This window comes from Chaetura pelagica, unplaced genomic scaffold, assembly GCF_000747805.2.
Source record: "Chaetura pelagica isolate M959 unplaced genomic scaffold, ChaPel_1.0 scaffold15, whole genome shotgun sequence".
Lineage (NCBI taxonomy): Eukaryota > Metazoa > Chordata > Aves > Apodiformes > Apodidae > Chaetura > Chaetura pelagica.
Window position 1 is genome coordinate 132,424 of NW_009953507.1, and position 14,127 is coordinate 146,550.

Genomic DNA, 14,127 nt, shown 5'->3' on the forward strand with positions numbered 1-14,127 from the left:
CCCTGGACACTCAGCAGTCTCAGTGCACAAATGTGAGATTTGCTAGGAAAAAAACCAAGATGCCTAATGGAAAGAAGGTAAACCCCTTTTTTGGGTTGGTTTTCATTTAAATATTTATGTGTTTTTGGAAAATAATATATTTTGTATCTCATTTTCTTCTTACTGACTTTGTGGAAAAATGCAATGAAAATGAAATGTATGCTTCAGCATTGTCAAATGAAACTCTATAACAAAATGTCCTTGTTTAACCTATAAACTCAATTATCCACAATTTTCATACTTTTTCTTTTTACCTTTTTGCAAGAGAAGCTGCCTCTGCAGAGCCTAATTTAAATATCAATCTTTCTAGCTTTCTTTTTGTGCCCACTAAATTTTGAGGAAGCCTTTGTGACTCCAATTGCTAGGAAGCAGAATGCCAGAGGGATTTTAATTGCATAGATATGATTCATTTAAGTTCAACCACGTCAATAGAATTTACACATCTAGAAGACAGCCAAGTGCCTAAGAACTTGTGCACCTCTGCCCTAAACTCATGGTAATAATTGCCATAGCAGAGTACACATTTTTACCAAACTAAACCCAGAAGTATTTGTTATTTAAATTTGAACTGGGAAAAAAAAAAAACAACAACCAACAAAACTATCCTTGACCAGCTGTTTAAAATAAATGAATTTTTGCTTTCAATTAGTGGTGGATAACTTTTATTAATCCCATACAAGATGTGTTACTTTATGTGCTTTGTAGATGTTATATTGATTGCACATGTGAAACAAACTTTGCCTCCCGAAATGGAATTGCAGTTTACACTCTATACTTCTTGATGATCAAACATCCTTATCAGCAACACAGGGACAGCAATGAACAGCTGGTAGCTTTTTGAGTAAGATAATTAGGCAAGACTAGCAAACATATTTAATGACATTTTTTTTAGTCTCAGTTCAATGACTAGAATAGTGATATGTTTTACTCTCCAAATGCATTATAACAAGCTGGAATGAATAAATTTGCTGAAGTTGCCATTAAATGCTTAACCAGAGATTTGCTTTTCCTGTTCTGCAAGTCTTTGCAATTTTAAAATGCCTACAAACTGGAACTTTTGGTAGTGTGAAAGACCTTTTTGTATTGTATTTCTATGCTTTTAGGATTATTTGATAGTCTGGAAGTAAAAAAGATAGCAACATCCTGGATTAGTAGGGATGATACTCTGAAGTTCTTTCCTTAAGTGGTATCTGCTTCTTTTACATTCTTAATACTAGAGTATCTGAAACTGCTTAATGATCCCTGTAAATAAATATAAGTAAGTCAAAACAAATAATATTGCCTGCTTAAATATGATAACCAGTTTTTTTCATGTATTTTGGAAGTCACACCCCAACTTGATTTTATAAATGTTTTAAACAGGTACAGGTACAATTCAATTGCATTGAAGTCGACGTAGCACAACACATCTATGTGACCATGAAAACAATACCAAATTACTGTGAAGTCAAGCTGAGTCAGGAATACTATGTTGAAGGTAGGAAAACATCTTAAACCAGACGTTTTTCAAGAAACATCCTCTCAAAAAAAATCCAAACAAAAAATTCCCAAATGCAAAGCCAAATCATAGTCTGGGATACACTGATCTCACTGATGGTAGATCATGTAAGTCAAGACCAGTATTATTCTACATGTCAATGATTAATTTTGTGCATATGAAAGTCTGACTTGCTGTAAAAAACAGAGACCTGAGTTTACATCTAGAAGTACGTGAAAAACTGAACTACACTGCATTTGTCCTAGTTGGCCTTCTTGTGATTGGCATGTGCTGTTCTCTGCCTGCAGGTTCAGTCCTGTGTGCCCTCTGTGCCCCCTGTGGAACCTCTGCTTCTTTTCATAGATAGGCCACAGGTGGTTTCCAATGTTGAGAAAAGCTTAATAAGGAAGTGTAAAGAAATTCCTTTTAATTTTCTTTAGCTATCTATTCCATTGCCTGTTTTCATATGAATGGATAAGGTGGCATTTTTCCATGTTTGTATATATGCATCTAAGAACAGATCCAACACTGTGGTCCAGCCAAGACACAGTGTGACTAGTGGAGACAAGTGCACCAAATGATGGTGCAAAAAAATGAAATTAGACCCCTTGTTTTGTCCCGTGCTCAGGCTTGTCTTGTCTTCTCATATCCAGAGCCTGGGGCAGCTTGGGTCTTGCCTTTGCCTCTTGGTACAGAATCATCCCTTGCACACATTATGGGACACATTGTGGCTCTTTCACACTTCAGTAGAACTAAAGCCTTCTTCTTTTTTTTTTTAATCCAAAAATCCTTTCGTTGTCTTGCTAAATCTCAATTCACTATTGCAGTAGATATGTACTTTCTAAATAAAGAGAGGGAAAACAACTTTACAAGAGTGAATAAACAAATGAAAATACAAAGTATTTCTCTGGGGTAAAGAACTACTAGAGGAAATGAGAGCAAAGTGCTGCTCTAATACTGAGTCAAGCAAGAAGAGGTGAAAAGGGTAAGCAGCACATGATGAGCTTATTTAGTGTTCTTATATCAAGATTTAGGTTTTATACAAACATCCATTCTGAAAGTATCATCTGGCCTCTAGTTCTGGTAAGCACCCTGGGAGCTTAATAGGATGTTTCCTTGTTTGCCTAGAGTCAGAATAGCAAAAAACCACAACTGTTATAACAGGGGGATCTGCCTGGTAAACAACAGCAGTAGCTTTCAAGGAAATAATAACATAAATTATGATTACTTTTATTGTTCTTACTTGAATTATTGTTAGGTACTATATAAAGGCATGTAGTGTTATATCCCAGATTACTGCCTTAAACTGCTGATGAGGTTTTTCAGTAGAAACCCCACACTGGTGAAATAGCTCCTTAAGGCAAACTGTGATATAATCTGTGTGGTAAGGACACTTTTCTTTTTTGCTGTTTATCTAGAAGTGAATATAAATCTGCCTTTACTGAGGGGTATAATAGAAAGGTGTCCTTTTGGGAAGCTATTGGATAACCTGGCAGTTAATTTACACAGTTACATGAGTAAAGTAGCACTGAAGGAAACTGTGTTTTATTTTACAGATTGCAGAAACAGTGATGTGGGAAAATATATTCCAGCTTGTTCGGGTGAGCTGATCTTCTGTATAACTTAAGGCTGTGAGATATTTCTGGTGATTTACACAATTACACGTTTTCATAGATTCTTTTCAGTAGTTCCCAGTGACAGGACAACAGGCAATTGGCACAAGCTGGAACATAGGAAACTCCATTTAAATATGAGAATAAACTTCTTTACTATGAGGGTAACAGAGCACTGGAACAGGCTGCCCAGGGGGGTTGTGGAGTCTCCTTCTCTGGAGATATTCAAGACCCACCTGGGTGCAGTCCTGACTAATGTGGTCTAGGCAGTCCCGCTTTAGCAGGGGAGTTGGACTAAATGGTCTCTAGAGCTTCCTTCCAACTCTGATAATGCTGTGATAGCTAAATAAGCAGAAGAAAAATGGTGATTTATAACTACTACTACTTATAATTGCCATGTAATTGATAGGTAATGTTGTGGAAAATGTGTTTCTATTGACTTGGGAATGTTAGGTAGCAGATAAAGATACCGACTACCTATTTGATATTTAAACTTTTGGAAATAGCTTTGTGTCCTTTTCATGTACTTTGGATTCCTGGTTTTACATTTTGTCCGTAAGCAGGCCTCATAAATAGATTGAAGTTAATTTGCCAAACTGCTATCCGGATTTTGGCACATCCATGAATATAAAAAACCTAAAAGATTAAAAGATTCCACCTCCTACTGTATTTGTCTAACACACATTACACGTCACTGTGTAATGAAATTGCAACTCTGAGATAATTGGTGTTTGTAGTAGTATTAGTGGGTATATTTCAAGTATTTTTAAGTGAACTATATAAAATTTCAAGTACTAGGGTTGAAGTACAATTGCTAAGTGTCCTTGCCTCTAAGTCTTGCCAGTAGCAATTTAAAACTAATATTAAATTTGTTCTTTATATTAATTGTATCTCGTAAAATAAGAATACTGTCTCAATTTAGTGGTAAGGATGAACCAAGATCCAGAGGACAGAACTGATCTCTGTTGCTTTCCTTTACCCTCCCAGGGGAAGTTAAAAAGGGGAATAAGGAAGAGAGACTTAGAGGTTGAAAGTAGAAACTAGAACAGGTTTAATAGAAAGAAGAAAAGACAGTAACATGTGGTGTAATAATGAAAAATATTCAAATATATACAAAACCAATTTCAGTGGTCTCTGATACAGGTGTCCAAGTCCCTTGTGGCAGACCTGACTTGGGAAAAGGGTTCAAGGCTCTTTCCAGCATCCAATGGATTCTGATCCCACTGAGCTGGAGACAAGGAGCAAGGGCCTCTTCCCAAGACCTTCAAGTGCAGCAAAGCAGCAAAAAAGAAGGGAGCAGGAACTAGGGGACTTCCCACTCTTCTGGCTTTTATACGAAATGGCAGGAAATGGGAGGAAATACTGACCTCTCTCTGTTCTGCCTGGGATCCCTCGGGATCCTAAAAAACACCCTTTCCTAGGTCCTCATATCAATACTATAAAATCAGTCTGTGTACCCTTCAAACCATAACAAATACCTTTAGGAATACCAGGATATAAAAAGAGTTGATTAAAACATACTAGGTGAGAATCTATAGGTGTTGAATTTAATGTCCATCATGATATGAAATACATTCTGTGCCTCTTATAAAGAAATAACAAAATCAGAAATAATATAGTAATAAAGAAATAGATGTGTTAATTTGATGCTTGAATTTTCTTTTTCAGCTGGAAAATTTGATTATAATGTAGACAGGGCAAGGAAAATAATATCAGTGAATGTATCCAACTTTCTTCAAGATCAAGATTATTATGTTCGCCTGTGCCACAAATGGTTTACCTGTGAAGACACAGGCACAGTTGCTGTGGTGAGTTACAGCTCAAAGCAGTTTGCTGAACTGATAGGGGATGAATTGTTACAGGAAATGCCCTTCTGTATCTTATTTAGCTTTATAAAAGTAGTTTACTGTCCTGAATTCATGGCCATCTTTTTCATTTCAGATAAAAGGGAAGGAATCTTTAAAATCTGTTTCTTTGAAATATTCTCAGCTACTACCTTGTCTTTGCATTGAGGTAAGTCTGGAATTTGGTATATACTTGTGTTTCTGATTAAAGTAATTTTATCTGGGATTTGTGCTAAGAAAGGAGGAAATATCTTTAGAGCAAGGCTCTAGATTTAGAAAATAGGGTACAATTTACATTAATTTATGGGAAGTGTTGTGTAAGATTAATTTGATTGATTTTTTACAAGCAATGAAAAGACAGAAAATTTAATCTGACTGAAGTTCAGCATAAAGTTTGATATAGTATTGCATGGGAAACTAAATGAGGAATTGAGGAAGCTGAGGGTGAGAACAAGATTTGCACGGTAGATGATACCTAGCCAGAGGGCTGTCTTGACTACTGTTGAATGTGGCTGTGCTAGTAGGAAGGTTATTTAAGGACCACACTTCGATCTATTCTTATATAAATATCTTTGATCGGTGACATGGACACAAAAGGGAGGGAATGTGTTAGTGAGATTGGCTGATAATGGAGTTGAGAGGTGTAACCAAAATTGAAGAGGGTTAGGATAACTGGAAGAGACTAGAGATCTTCATATGTAAAATAACTAAAGGAAGATGAAGTTTAATGTATGAAGTGTAAATTAATGCACTTATTCTAATAAGAATTCTCGTTGTAAGAGGCAAGTCCTCATTTAGAAATAATGGAGGAAATAGTGGAGGGAAACAGATCTGGCTGTAATAGTTCATCATAGGATGATTAAATTAACATGCTTACATGATGTAAATGTGAGCAAAGGTCTAGTGTCTTAGGTTATTCCAAGTTAACAGGAAACTATGGGTAAGGCCTTCTTTGAAATAATATAGGCAATTATATCCATATTCAAGAAAGGTTAGTTCAAATGGAAGATATAAATTAAAAATCTAGAGTGGTTGGGGAATGGAGCGTCTTATAAAGGAGATTGAAAGAACATGTTTTCACTAGCCTGGGAAAACACATAAAAAGAGAAAATAGGTTTGTTGTCTGAATATATTTCAGAAGAGTAATTTGAAAGGGGAAATAACAGCTTTTGTAAGCTAAACCCTTCTTGGCTCAAAGAATGAAGGAGGACAAACTTCATGGCATTATCATATTCAGGATTGGTACAAATTTATTTATTTTTTTGCCAACCTTAGAAATGAGATTTTAGAGTACCTTTCATAAAAAAAGAAGAAAAAGTCACTAAAGCAATTAAAAATGATCATGGTAAGACATAAATATACTACGTGACCTAGTTTGTCAGTCAGTATTGGGGTATGATTTACTTTGTGGACTAAGCTACCTAAATGTAGATGTCCAGATATAGATATCTACATTTGAATTAGATGTCCAAACTCTTATAGTCAGTGGAGTTCTAGTTAATGCAGTCAGTTACTCAACTGACCACATGCAGATGACTCTTTTGGGATGTGTTGGATGGCACTGTAGACTCCACTGGCTGCACTGGCTAGATCTTTATATTGTTACTGTAATAGTAATTTGAGTACTTTAGTTACACTGAGATATGTGTGTTGTAGGGAACTAAATCACATGCCTTAATAAGCTTTTTGAATCACAAGGTCTTTTCCAAGCCAAGCCAAGGATTTTTTTGGTTTTGTTCCACTTTGAAAGGCCAGAAGGGATGGCCTAAGTTTATCAGGTCCAATTCCTCTAGTGATCAAGAATGAAATAGATACTTAGTGCCAAACATATATGTAAAAGAAATATTTCCAAAGTTTTCTAATAAAGGGAGCATCTGTATCTTTGGTGGGAATGTTTTCTGTCACATTCTGTCTGAAATGTTAAAACTGGTGTTTCTGAGAATCTCTAGGTAATGGTCACTTCTTGTATTGCAGGGTTGGGTGGCAATTCCAGATGCAAGAAGGATACAACTTTGCCCATTTGAAAATGGCAAGTATTGTGTGATTACTCTTTATGCGAGTGATTTTCAGCAGCTCCAGTGAACGTTGCAATTTGAAATTAAACCAAGGTGAAAACTATACATTGTTAAACTTAAAAGAAATAATCAGATCGGTTTGTTATACTGTGGGTAGACAAAATAACTTACTTTCAGGCCAACTTGTTCACAAAGTTCATGCCAACGTAAACGCTAAATAACTTTCTAGTAATTTCCCACATATTCTTAAGTCACACAGAAACTGGCCAGAAGGAAGAAAAGACACTGAGGTCAGCTTTGAAATGCTGATGTGAGAAGAGGGCTTAAAGGAGGGATTTGAAGAAAGTGTCTGACACCCAGCATAAAGGAAGGAACAGCGTGCTGAAAAAGAAGACAGATCATTGCATATGGGACTTCCCATGCTTACCATACCAGCATTCACAGAGTGTTCCAGTAAAGTTAGAGTTTACTTACCAGCAGATTATTCACAGAGTGTTCCAGTAAAGTTAGAGTTTGGTCTAAGACGATGGCTGAAACAGATTGTCAAATTATATAGGTCTTTCATGAAAGTTTTACCAGGCAGATAGAAAAAAGTGTAGCCTGAAAAAGTGTTTTATTGTGTTAAGTCCAACGTAAGTAAAACAATATTTTCCCCCACCCCACTATTCTAAGAAGATATTCTAGTATTTGATTACAAAAAACAACAAACCAAGCCTGAGAGAGAATAAAAGCACCAACCCATAACAGAGCATCTGAACTCCATTAAACTGCATAGATATTTGCTGCAATCCTTTTACATTTTTGCAGGGCTGGTACATTTTTGTTAGAATGGAAGTAATTTCCTCTTTTGTTAGCCTAGCCTTCATATCTGATTTATTTTATTGTGGAAGAACATAGTGTTTATGACCCTACCATTCCTTTTTGGCAATGGACTGCAGTTTGACTAAATTAAAAGCTTTTTTTTTGCTTTTTTTTTTTCTATTGGTGCAATAAGCACTTGCAGGGGAGATGCTCAAGCCAGCTCAAGTAGCTATGTCTATGTGATGTAGTCACTTCTGGCTTCAAGGTCGTAAAAGCAAAGTCTATTTGCTATCTGCAGTATAAAGTCCTAACTTCTATTCTTATAGAATCATAGAATCATACAATGTATTTGGATGGAAGGGAGTATAAAAGTCATCTAGTGCAACTCCCAGCCAGTCCAACAGTCTTAGTAGCTGTTCAGCTTCAGGTTGGGTCTCATGGGGCATAGGTTGTTTTCTTCCAAATTTTCTCCTATCTTTACCTAATTCCTGTGTTTGAAATGGTTGTGCTTTGCAAATATGGAAAATGGGGGTCATGAATCCCATGAGCCCTTTCTTCCTTCTATATTCTGCTTCTTTTCTTCCCTTCCCACTGCAGTCATTCTCCTCTCCAATGCCATTGAATCAGGGCTTTGGGGAGAGCTGAAGCACAGGTTACAAAGATTCATGTATTCAGAGGAAGGGCCCCATATGGTTTGGCAACTGAAGCTCTTCAATAAGGAAGTGAATATGACAATGATACTTATAATTTACTCACCTACCTTACGGGAATCTCAAGCAGTTTTCCAGACTCTAGCACCCAGCTATTAAAGTATTTAAGGTGTTCTAACTATAGCCAAATTGATTTCTTTTTAAGTTTCTTTTTCCTAACTGACAACTCCGTTTTCTGGAATTTTCAAAGTAAATTTGGTCTGGTTTGTGTTTGGTTTTGGTTTTTTTTTTTTTGTTGTTGTTTTGGTTATGTTTTCTTTTGTTTTTAACATGAAAAAACATCTTTACTATGATGTAAATAAGTAGATGCCACAAAGGAGTAAAATAGAAGGAAACTCAGGTAATAAGTCAATGAGCAGACATGGAAACAACCTGAGAACTCTTAATTGTCATGCTATTCTCTTAACTATTAGCATTGTGCTTATATTGTATCTACATTATTATGGACTCCTACAACATTAAAAATATAGCTGTGAGAACTTTTGGGACCAAGGAATTTGCAGTCAGTATAAATATTCTCTAAATGTTAGCTTTATAGTACATGTTCATTTATTACAAACAGCACTTAAAAAAAACAATCAAAATTTCCAGCAGTGTTTTAAAAACAGAATAAAAACAGCCACTTCTTAGAAAATGTCAGTATTTTGATGTATACATATTGGGATACAAACTCAAGACAGCAAGAGGCTTGGCAGAATTTAAGGGTCTAGAAAATTTCTACTAGAAAATACTAAAAGGGTTTATTTCAGGACATTCCTGAGAGAAGCAATAACAATAGGAATTGTTGTTATGCCTGATGGGAGCTGAATTTGGACACCTGGTATTTTTACCATTTGATATGGAACGTGCTTCATTGCTTTGCTACATTTTCTGGTCATGTGTGTTGTTTTTTCACTCATCTTGAACATCCAACTGGCCATGTTTTCAGGTTTTTGCTTCACAAGTAGTTGCAGAAATATATTTTCCTCCTACTTCTGATGATTAGGAAAATGTAAAACTTTCCAAATTACTTCTTGAAGTATAAACTGAAATATCAGTTTGAATTTCATGCAGAGAATTCTCTTATCCACATGCAGCTAAATGGAAAACAAAGTCAGTACAAAGTGACTAATTTGACCAATCAAATAAATAAGAGAGCTTTTATTTTATTATAGTGCCTATTTAAAAGATCCCAAAATATTTGTTGGCTAGGTCTCAAATTATGGTATGCCCAGTATAGAAAGAAGACATATACATAGAAAGGAGATTTATATAAATGCTGTAGAAAAATTATTTATTGTGAATTTCTTTCACACCTGTCTTTACTCTTTGAGTTCTTGATATGCAGGTAAAGGCAAATCCTCTTCATCTTCTTACATACACGTTGTGTGCATGTAAGTCCTAAATAAGACACAGAATCTGTCTCTAATGCCATGACCTCTAATCACTAACATATGGATTCATCCCAGTTTACCATACACAGTTAACTGGAAGTCCTTGGCTAGGAATTTACTTCCATTGCCCTCTTCCTGTGACTGATGGGCCCAGAATGCACTTCCAGAAGCTTGTGCAGCCTACTTAAAAGCTGAGGCATCATTCCCTGGTAATGCCCAACTATCACCGTGGTGGGAGACTAAGCTCTCAGGTTGAGAACCTCTGGTAAATGCCAACACTTTGGTGGGATGAATTCAAGTTTTAGATGATTACAGTGTGAAATACTGCATTTCTGATTGGTGAAAAGGTCAAGGAAAGGGAAAAGCAATGCTTTTGGTTTTAAGCACGTGTCATTTATGAACAATTTTGATTCATTTTTAGACCTCTTGAATAATGTTTTCACTCTTTGTGCACAGATACGAAGGTGCTATGGGATAATATTGTTTATAACCCAGCGACACAAACTCTAGCGTGGGAGCCAGCCTGTCCTGTGCTTGTCATGGTTAACCTATGCAGGCTAATGAAGTCTAACGACCACTGTGAAGATATACAAAACTCTTCCAAAAATTCTCCTGAGAAAGTAAGAGCTATGCAGATTTATTCTAACTGTGAGACTGAAGGCCATGGCCAAAGGCATAACGTTAAAAGCTAGATGTTGGAATTTGAGTAGCTGTAAATTCCTCTCTTCTTTTCCGATACTTAAAACTATTCATAATTGCAGCCTGTTCTTGTACACTAACCACATGATTTATTCAAAGAGCTTACTGACTCACTGTTAAGAAATATAAAGTGGAGATGACTGTTAGGCTAGTAATGTTTGCTAAATTCTTTGGGCTAAATAGGGTCTGCTTTTCATTTATAGTAAAGGTGTGATTCATCTGCCCGGACTTTGCTGTCTAAAATATAGGTGTTCAAGCCTAAGCTATTCACATCAGATTCCCTTTAAAGTAAATAAGTGAAACTGATGTATTGAGAGGACAACTCTTCTCATCTGAAGACAGGTATATAAGAAAGGTTGGAAGGATTTTCTCTGAAGACATCTCTTTCTTTTCACTGAATATCATAAAAGCCTGTTGTGATTAGACCAGTTTTGGGTATTTAACATTTAAACACCTAAATATAAGTGAGATGAAGGTAAATCTCTTTAAAACTTACTGGCCCGATGTCTTGAAGTTGTGGGTGTTGAAATATTCGGTTCCTCAGTTCTTTCTGCACTTTTGTTCTAAAGTCAAAAAGCATTTTCATTGCATGTATCTTGAACTGCTAATACTTCAACCTGAAGTGTCATGGTGCTGCAGGCACTGCATTTATGAGGTTGGTTATAATTCTGGCTTTCATCCTAAAAGTAGGTTTCAGGCTTTCCTGAATGTGGAAATCAAGGTAGCATCTGAAAAGGCAAATAAGATAAAATACAAATTCTTAATTTTTGTAACTTTATGAGTATTATTCTAATGACATGACTTGTGTGGGACTGACTCAAGACTGTTGAATGATTTTTAATTAGGGACTCCTGTCCAAGTGTTTAGTGCTTGTTCAGTTTCATGATTTTATGGGTTTCAACAGAACTTTGATTTTGCAAAACACCAAATATTTAATTTTATACATGTGAGTGTTCCCTGTTGGATTAATAATCTGCTGACAATAAGCACAACTCATTGCTTGCAGGAAAAAAAAAAAAAAGAAAAAGAAAAACAAAGAAAGCCTAAAATGAGGTTTGACTCGTAATGGTTGTGTTTATTATCCAGAACACAAGCCAAGGTTAATCTATTACAGATGATGAATCTGTACACCATGAATCTTCTCTTTTTTTCCTATTTAATTCTAAAAAGTCTTATGCTGAATTTGGTCAATCTCTTGTCTTATCTTGTCTAAAGAACATGTCTATAGTGTGCTGGAAACAACTGCGGAGGTTCCTCACATAGTAGCAGCACCCCCAGTAAATCCAGACAGTGCTACATACTCTTGTACCACACACACATGCCAGCTTAGACCCCAAACCTACCACAACTCTTGTCTCTAATTAGGATGAGGATTTCTCTGTTGATGATAATGCTATCTCTGTATCTGAGAGGACTACAGAGCTATCTTCTGTTATCCTATTGTAGACACACCTGAGGATATCCATTATGTTCTCAAAAAAGCTACAGGAAAGATGGGTCACTGTGGTGATGATGCCACATGTTGTCTGTAGGTTCCATTGTGCTCAGTCACTTGGGAAAATGGTGTTTATTTAAGTAAGAACACCTACATGGGTAGTAATTGTTTACATGAGACAAGGCTTTTTATGGTGAAGCCCTTGGAGGGTAAACAATTGTTAATCAAGTCAGCAACATTTTGTAGGTCACTTAAGTGGATGTCTAAAATTCAGTTTATGTTTAAATCTTTTCTGGGATAGGGATATGGAAAATAGAAAAATTTCTTAACTGAAGATGGAACAACACTTTTGGGTGTATGTTTAAATGTTCTGCAGAGTTGTTGTTGAATGGTAAATAATGGACTGAAACAAGATGAATGTGTAATTAGAATTTTGCACATGAGCCACCACAGAACCAATTAATTTAGCTCTAATGGGTGAGACAGACTATAAAAAAATGCTACATATTACAGAAAAATGGCAAATTATTTGGTAATCCAAAGTAGCAGTTGTTTCCATTATTCTTGTTTTATGTGATTTTTTTAAATGGGATGTTTATAAAGTAAACAAACCAGGTCCTTTCTTAGTAATCAAACCATGAAAATTTTGGGGAATTAACTTTGTGAAACTAGTTAATGAAACTAGCTAATACTGAGTGCTGTTTTTTCAAACAGGTTAAATATTCTCGTGTGGACACTCACCCAAGACTTTGCATGAAGGTAAAGGGATTTCTTTGTAAAAAACCTATTAGCTGCCCTCTTTATGTCAGCTCTAAAAACGACTTGCTAATGTTCTTTGGGAACAATATTTTGTTTCATAGTTCTGTTGAATGGGAAGTAAGAATGAAGGAAATGTCAAAGATTAGATTAAAAGAAAATTTTTTGAAAGTGCAAACAGGAATGATAGAAATTACATGGGTCAGACTGTGCCCTCTGTTTTCTCTGCCTAAGAAAACCAGGACAATGCAAACTCTGGAGCATGCACTAGGCTTAACTTATGAAGTTTTTAATTAAAAAAATAGTATCTACACTACATTTACTGGAGTACATTTTATTATTCTAATTGAGAAAAGAATGCCACATATGGTTAATATAGGCCTATCATTGTTTTATTTTGGATTACTTTCATGTTAGTGGAAATACATGTTTCTGAAAATATGCATGTGCATAAATATCTGAAGAACTGAGGGACCTAATTTAAATGAAGGGCTGGAAGATACCACAGACCAGCAAAGCTGTCAAATTCACCTTTTGCAACTTTCTGAAATGCACTGATCATCTCTAGTTGAATCTGTAACCACTGGCAGAAATTGAAAAATCAATTTTCCTAACAAATTTCTCTGCTTTCAGTTTACAACAAAGCAAGGGTCTTGGGTTAAATGTCCATTTGCTAATGGAGAATTTCCAGGTAAATATTATCTTTTAATTACAGAACATTAAATTGTGAAAATATTTAAGTCTCTCACTGTACATGAGCCTTCTCCAGTAAGCAAGTGAAAGTGTACACATCACTGTAGCTTGTAAACTATGGCAAAGAGATTTTTCAGCTTGCTACTTCTATGTATTCCCAGTAGATCAGGTGTTTATAAGTATAAAAAGTAACTTGTGGGAATCAAAATAATTACTTGCATATCATTTGATGGTACTTGACTAATTAAAAGGCATTTAGTTTAAATACAACAACTTAGAATATAGTATATGATCCTTGTACATCTAAAAGTAAGTTTTCCCCCCTAACATCAGCTTGGAAAATGAGAACTGCTGCAGTTGGAGAACAAATAGAAGTTTTCTTCACATCCCAAACCAAGGCACAGTTCTCAGTGCTGGTGTGTAACAGGACGCAGCTGGCCTCGTGTGAATCTGTTGGGATGAACCATTCAGTCTCTGTGGTTTGTATATGTTATTTCTTAAGTCTTGTAAGACTTTTAAACACATTTAACTGCATTCATTTATTATTCCATTTATCACTCTGCAGCTTGAAAGCATTAATAAACCTATGCATATAGATATGGGAACAATTACTGGAATATTTTTAAAGTTTAGTTGTAGTTCTAATTCTGATCTCACATTGAAGCAAGAAAT

At 35.7% G+C, this 14,127-nt stretch overlaps 1 protein-coding gene across 1 annotated transcript in view; it reads left to right on the forward strand.

Annotated features, from left to right (window-relative positions):
* The window catches only part of IL17REL (interleukin 17 receptor E-like), a 45,506-nt gene that overhangs the window by 24,910 nt on the left and 6,469 nt on the right, over positions 1 to 14,127 (forward strand). The window contains exons 5-14 of the mRNA XM_009999445.1: positions 1 to 77; positions 1,402 to 1,516; positions 3,073 to 3,117; positions 4,798 to 4,937; positions 5,071 to 5,142; positions 6,948 to 7,002; positions 10,329 to 10,492; positions 12,721 to 12,765; positions 13,396 to 13,453; positions 13,789 to 13,934. Of these exons, the coding sequence (XP_009997747.1) occupies positions 1 to 77; positions 1,402 to 1,516; positions 3,073 to 3,117; positions 4,798 to 4,937; positions 5,071 to 5,142; positions 6,948 to 7,002; positions 10,329 to 10,492; positions 12,721 to 12,765; positions 13,396 to 13,453; positions 13,789 to 13,934 (917 nt within the window). The remainder of the gene's footprint in view (positions 78 to 1,401; positions 1,517 to 3,072; positions 3,118 to 4,797; positions 4,938 to 5,070; positions 5,143 to 6,947; positions 7,003 to 10,328; positions 10,493 to 12,720; positions 12,766 to 13,395; positions 13,454 to 13,788; positions 13,935 to 14,127) is intronic.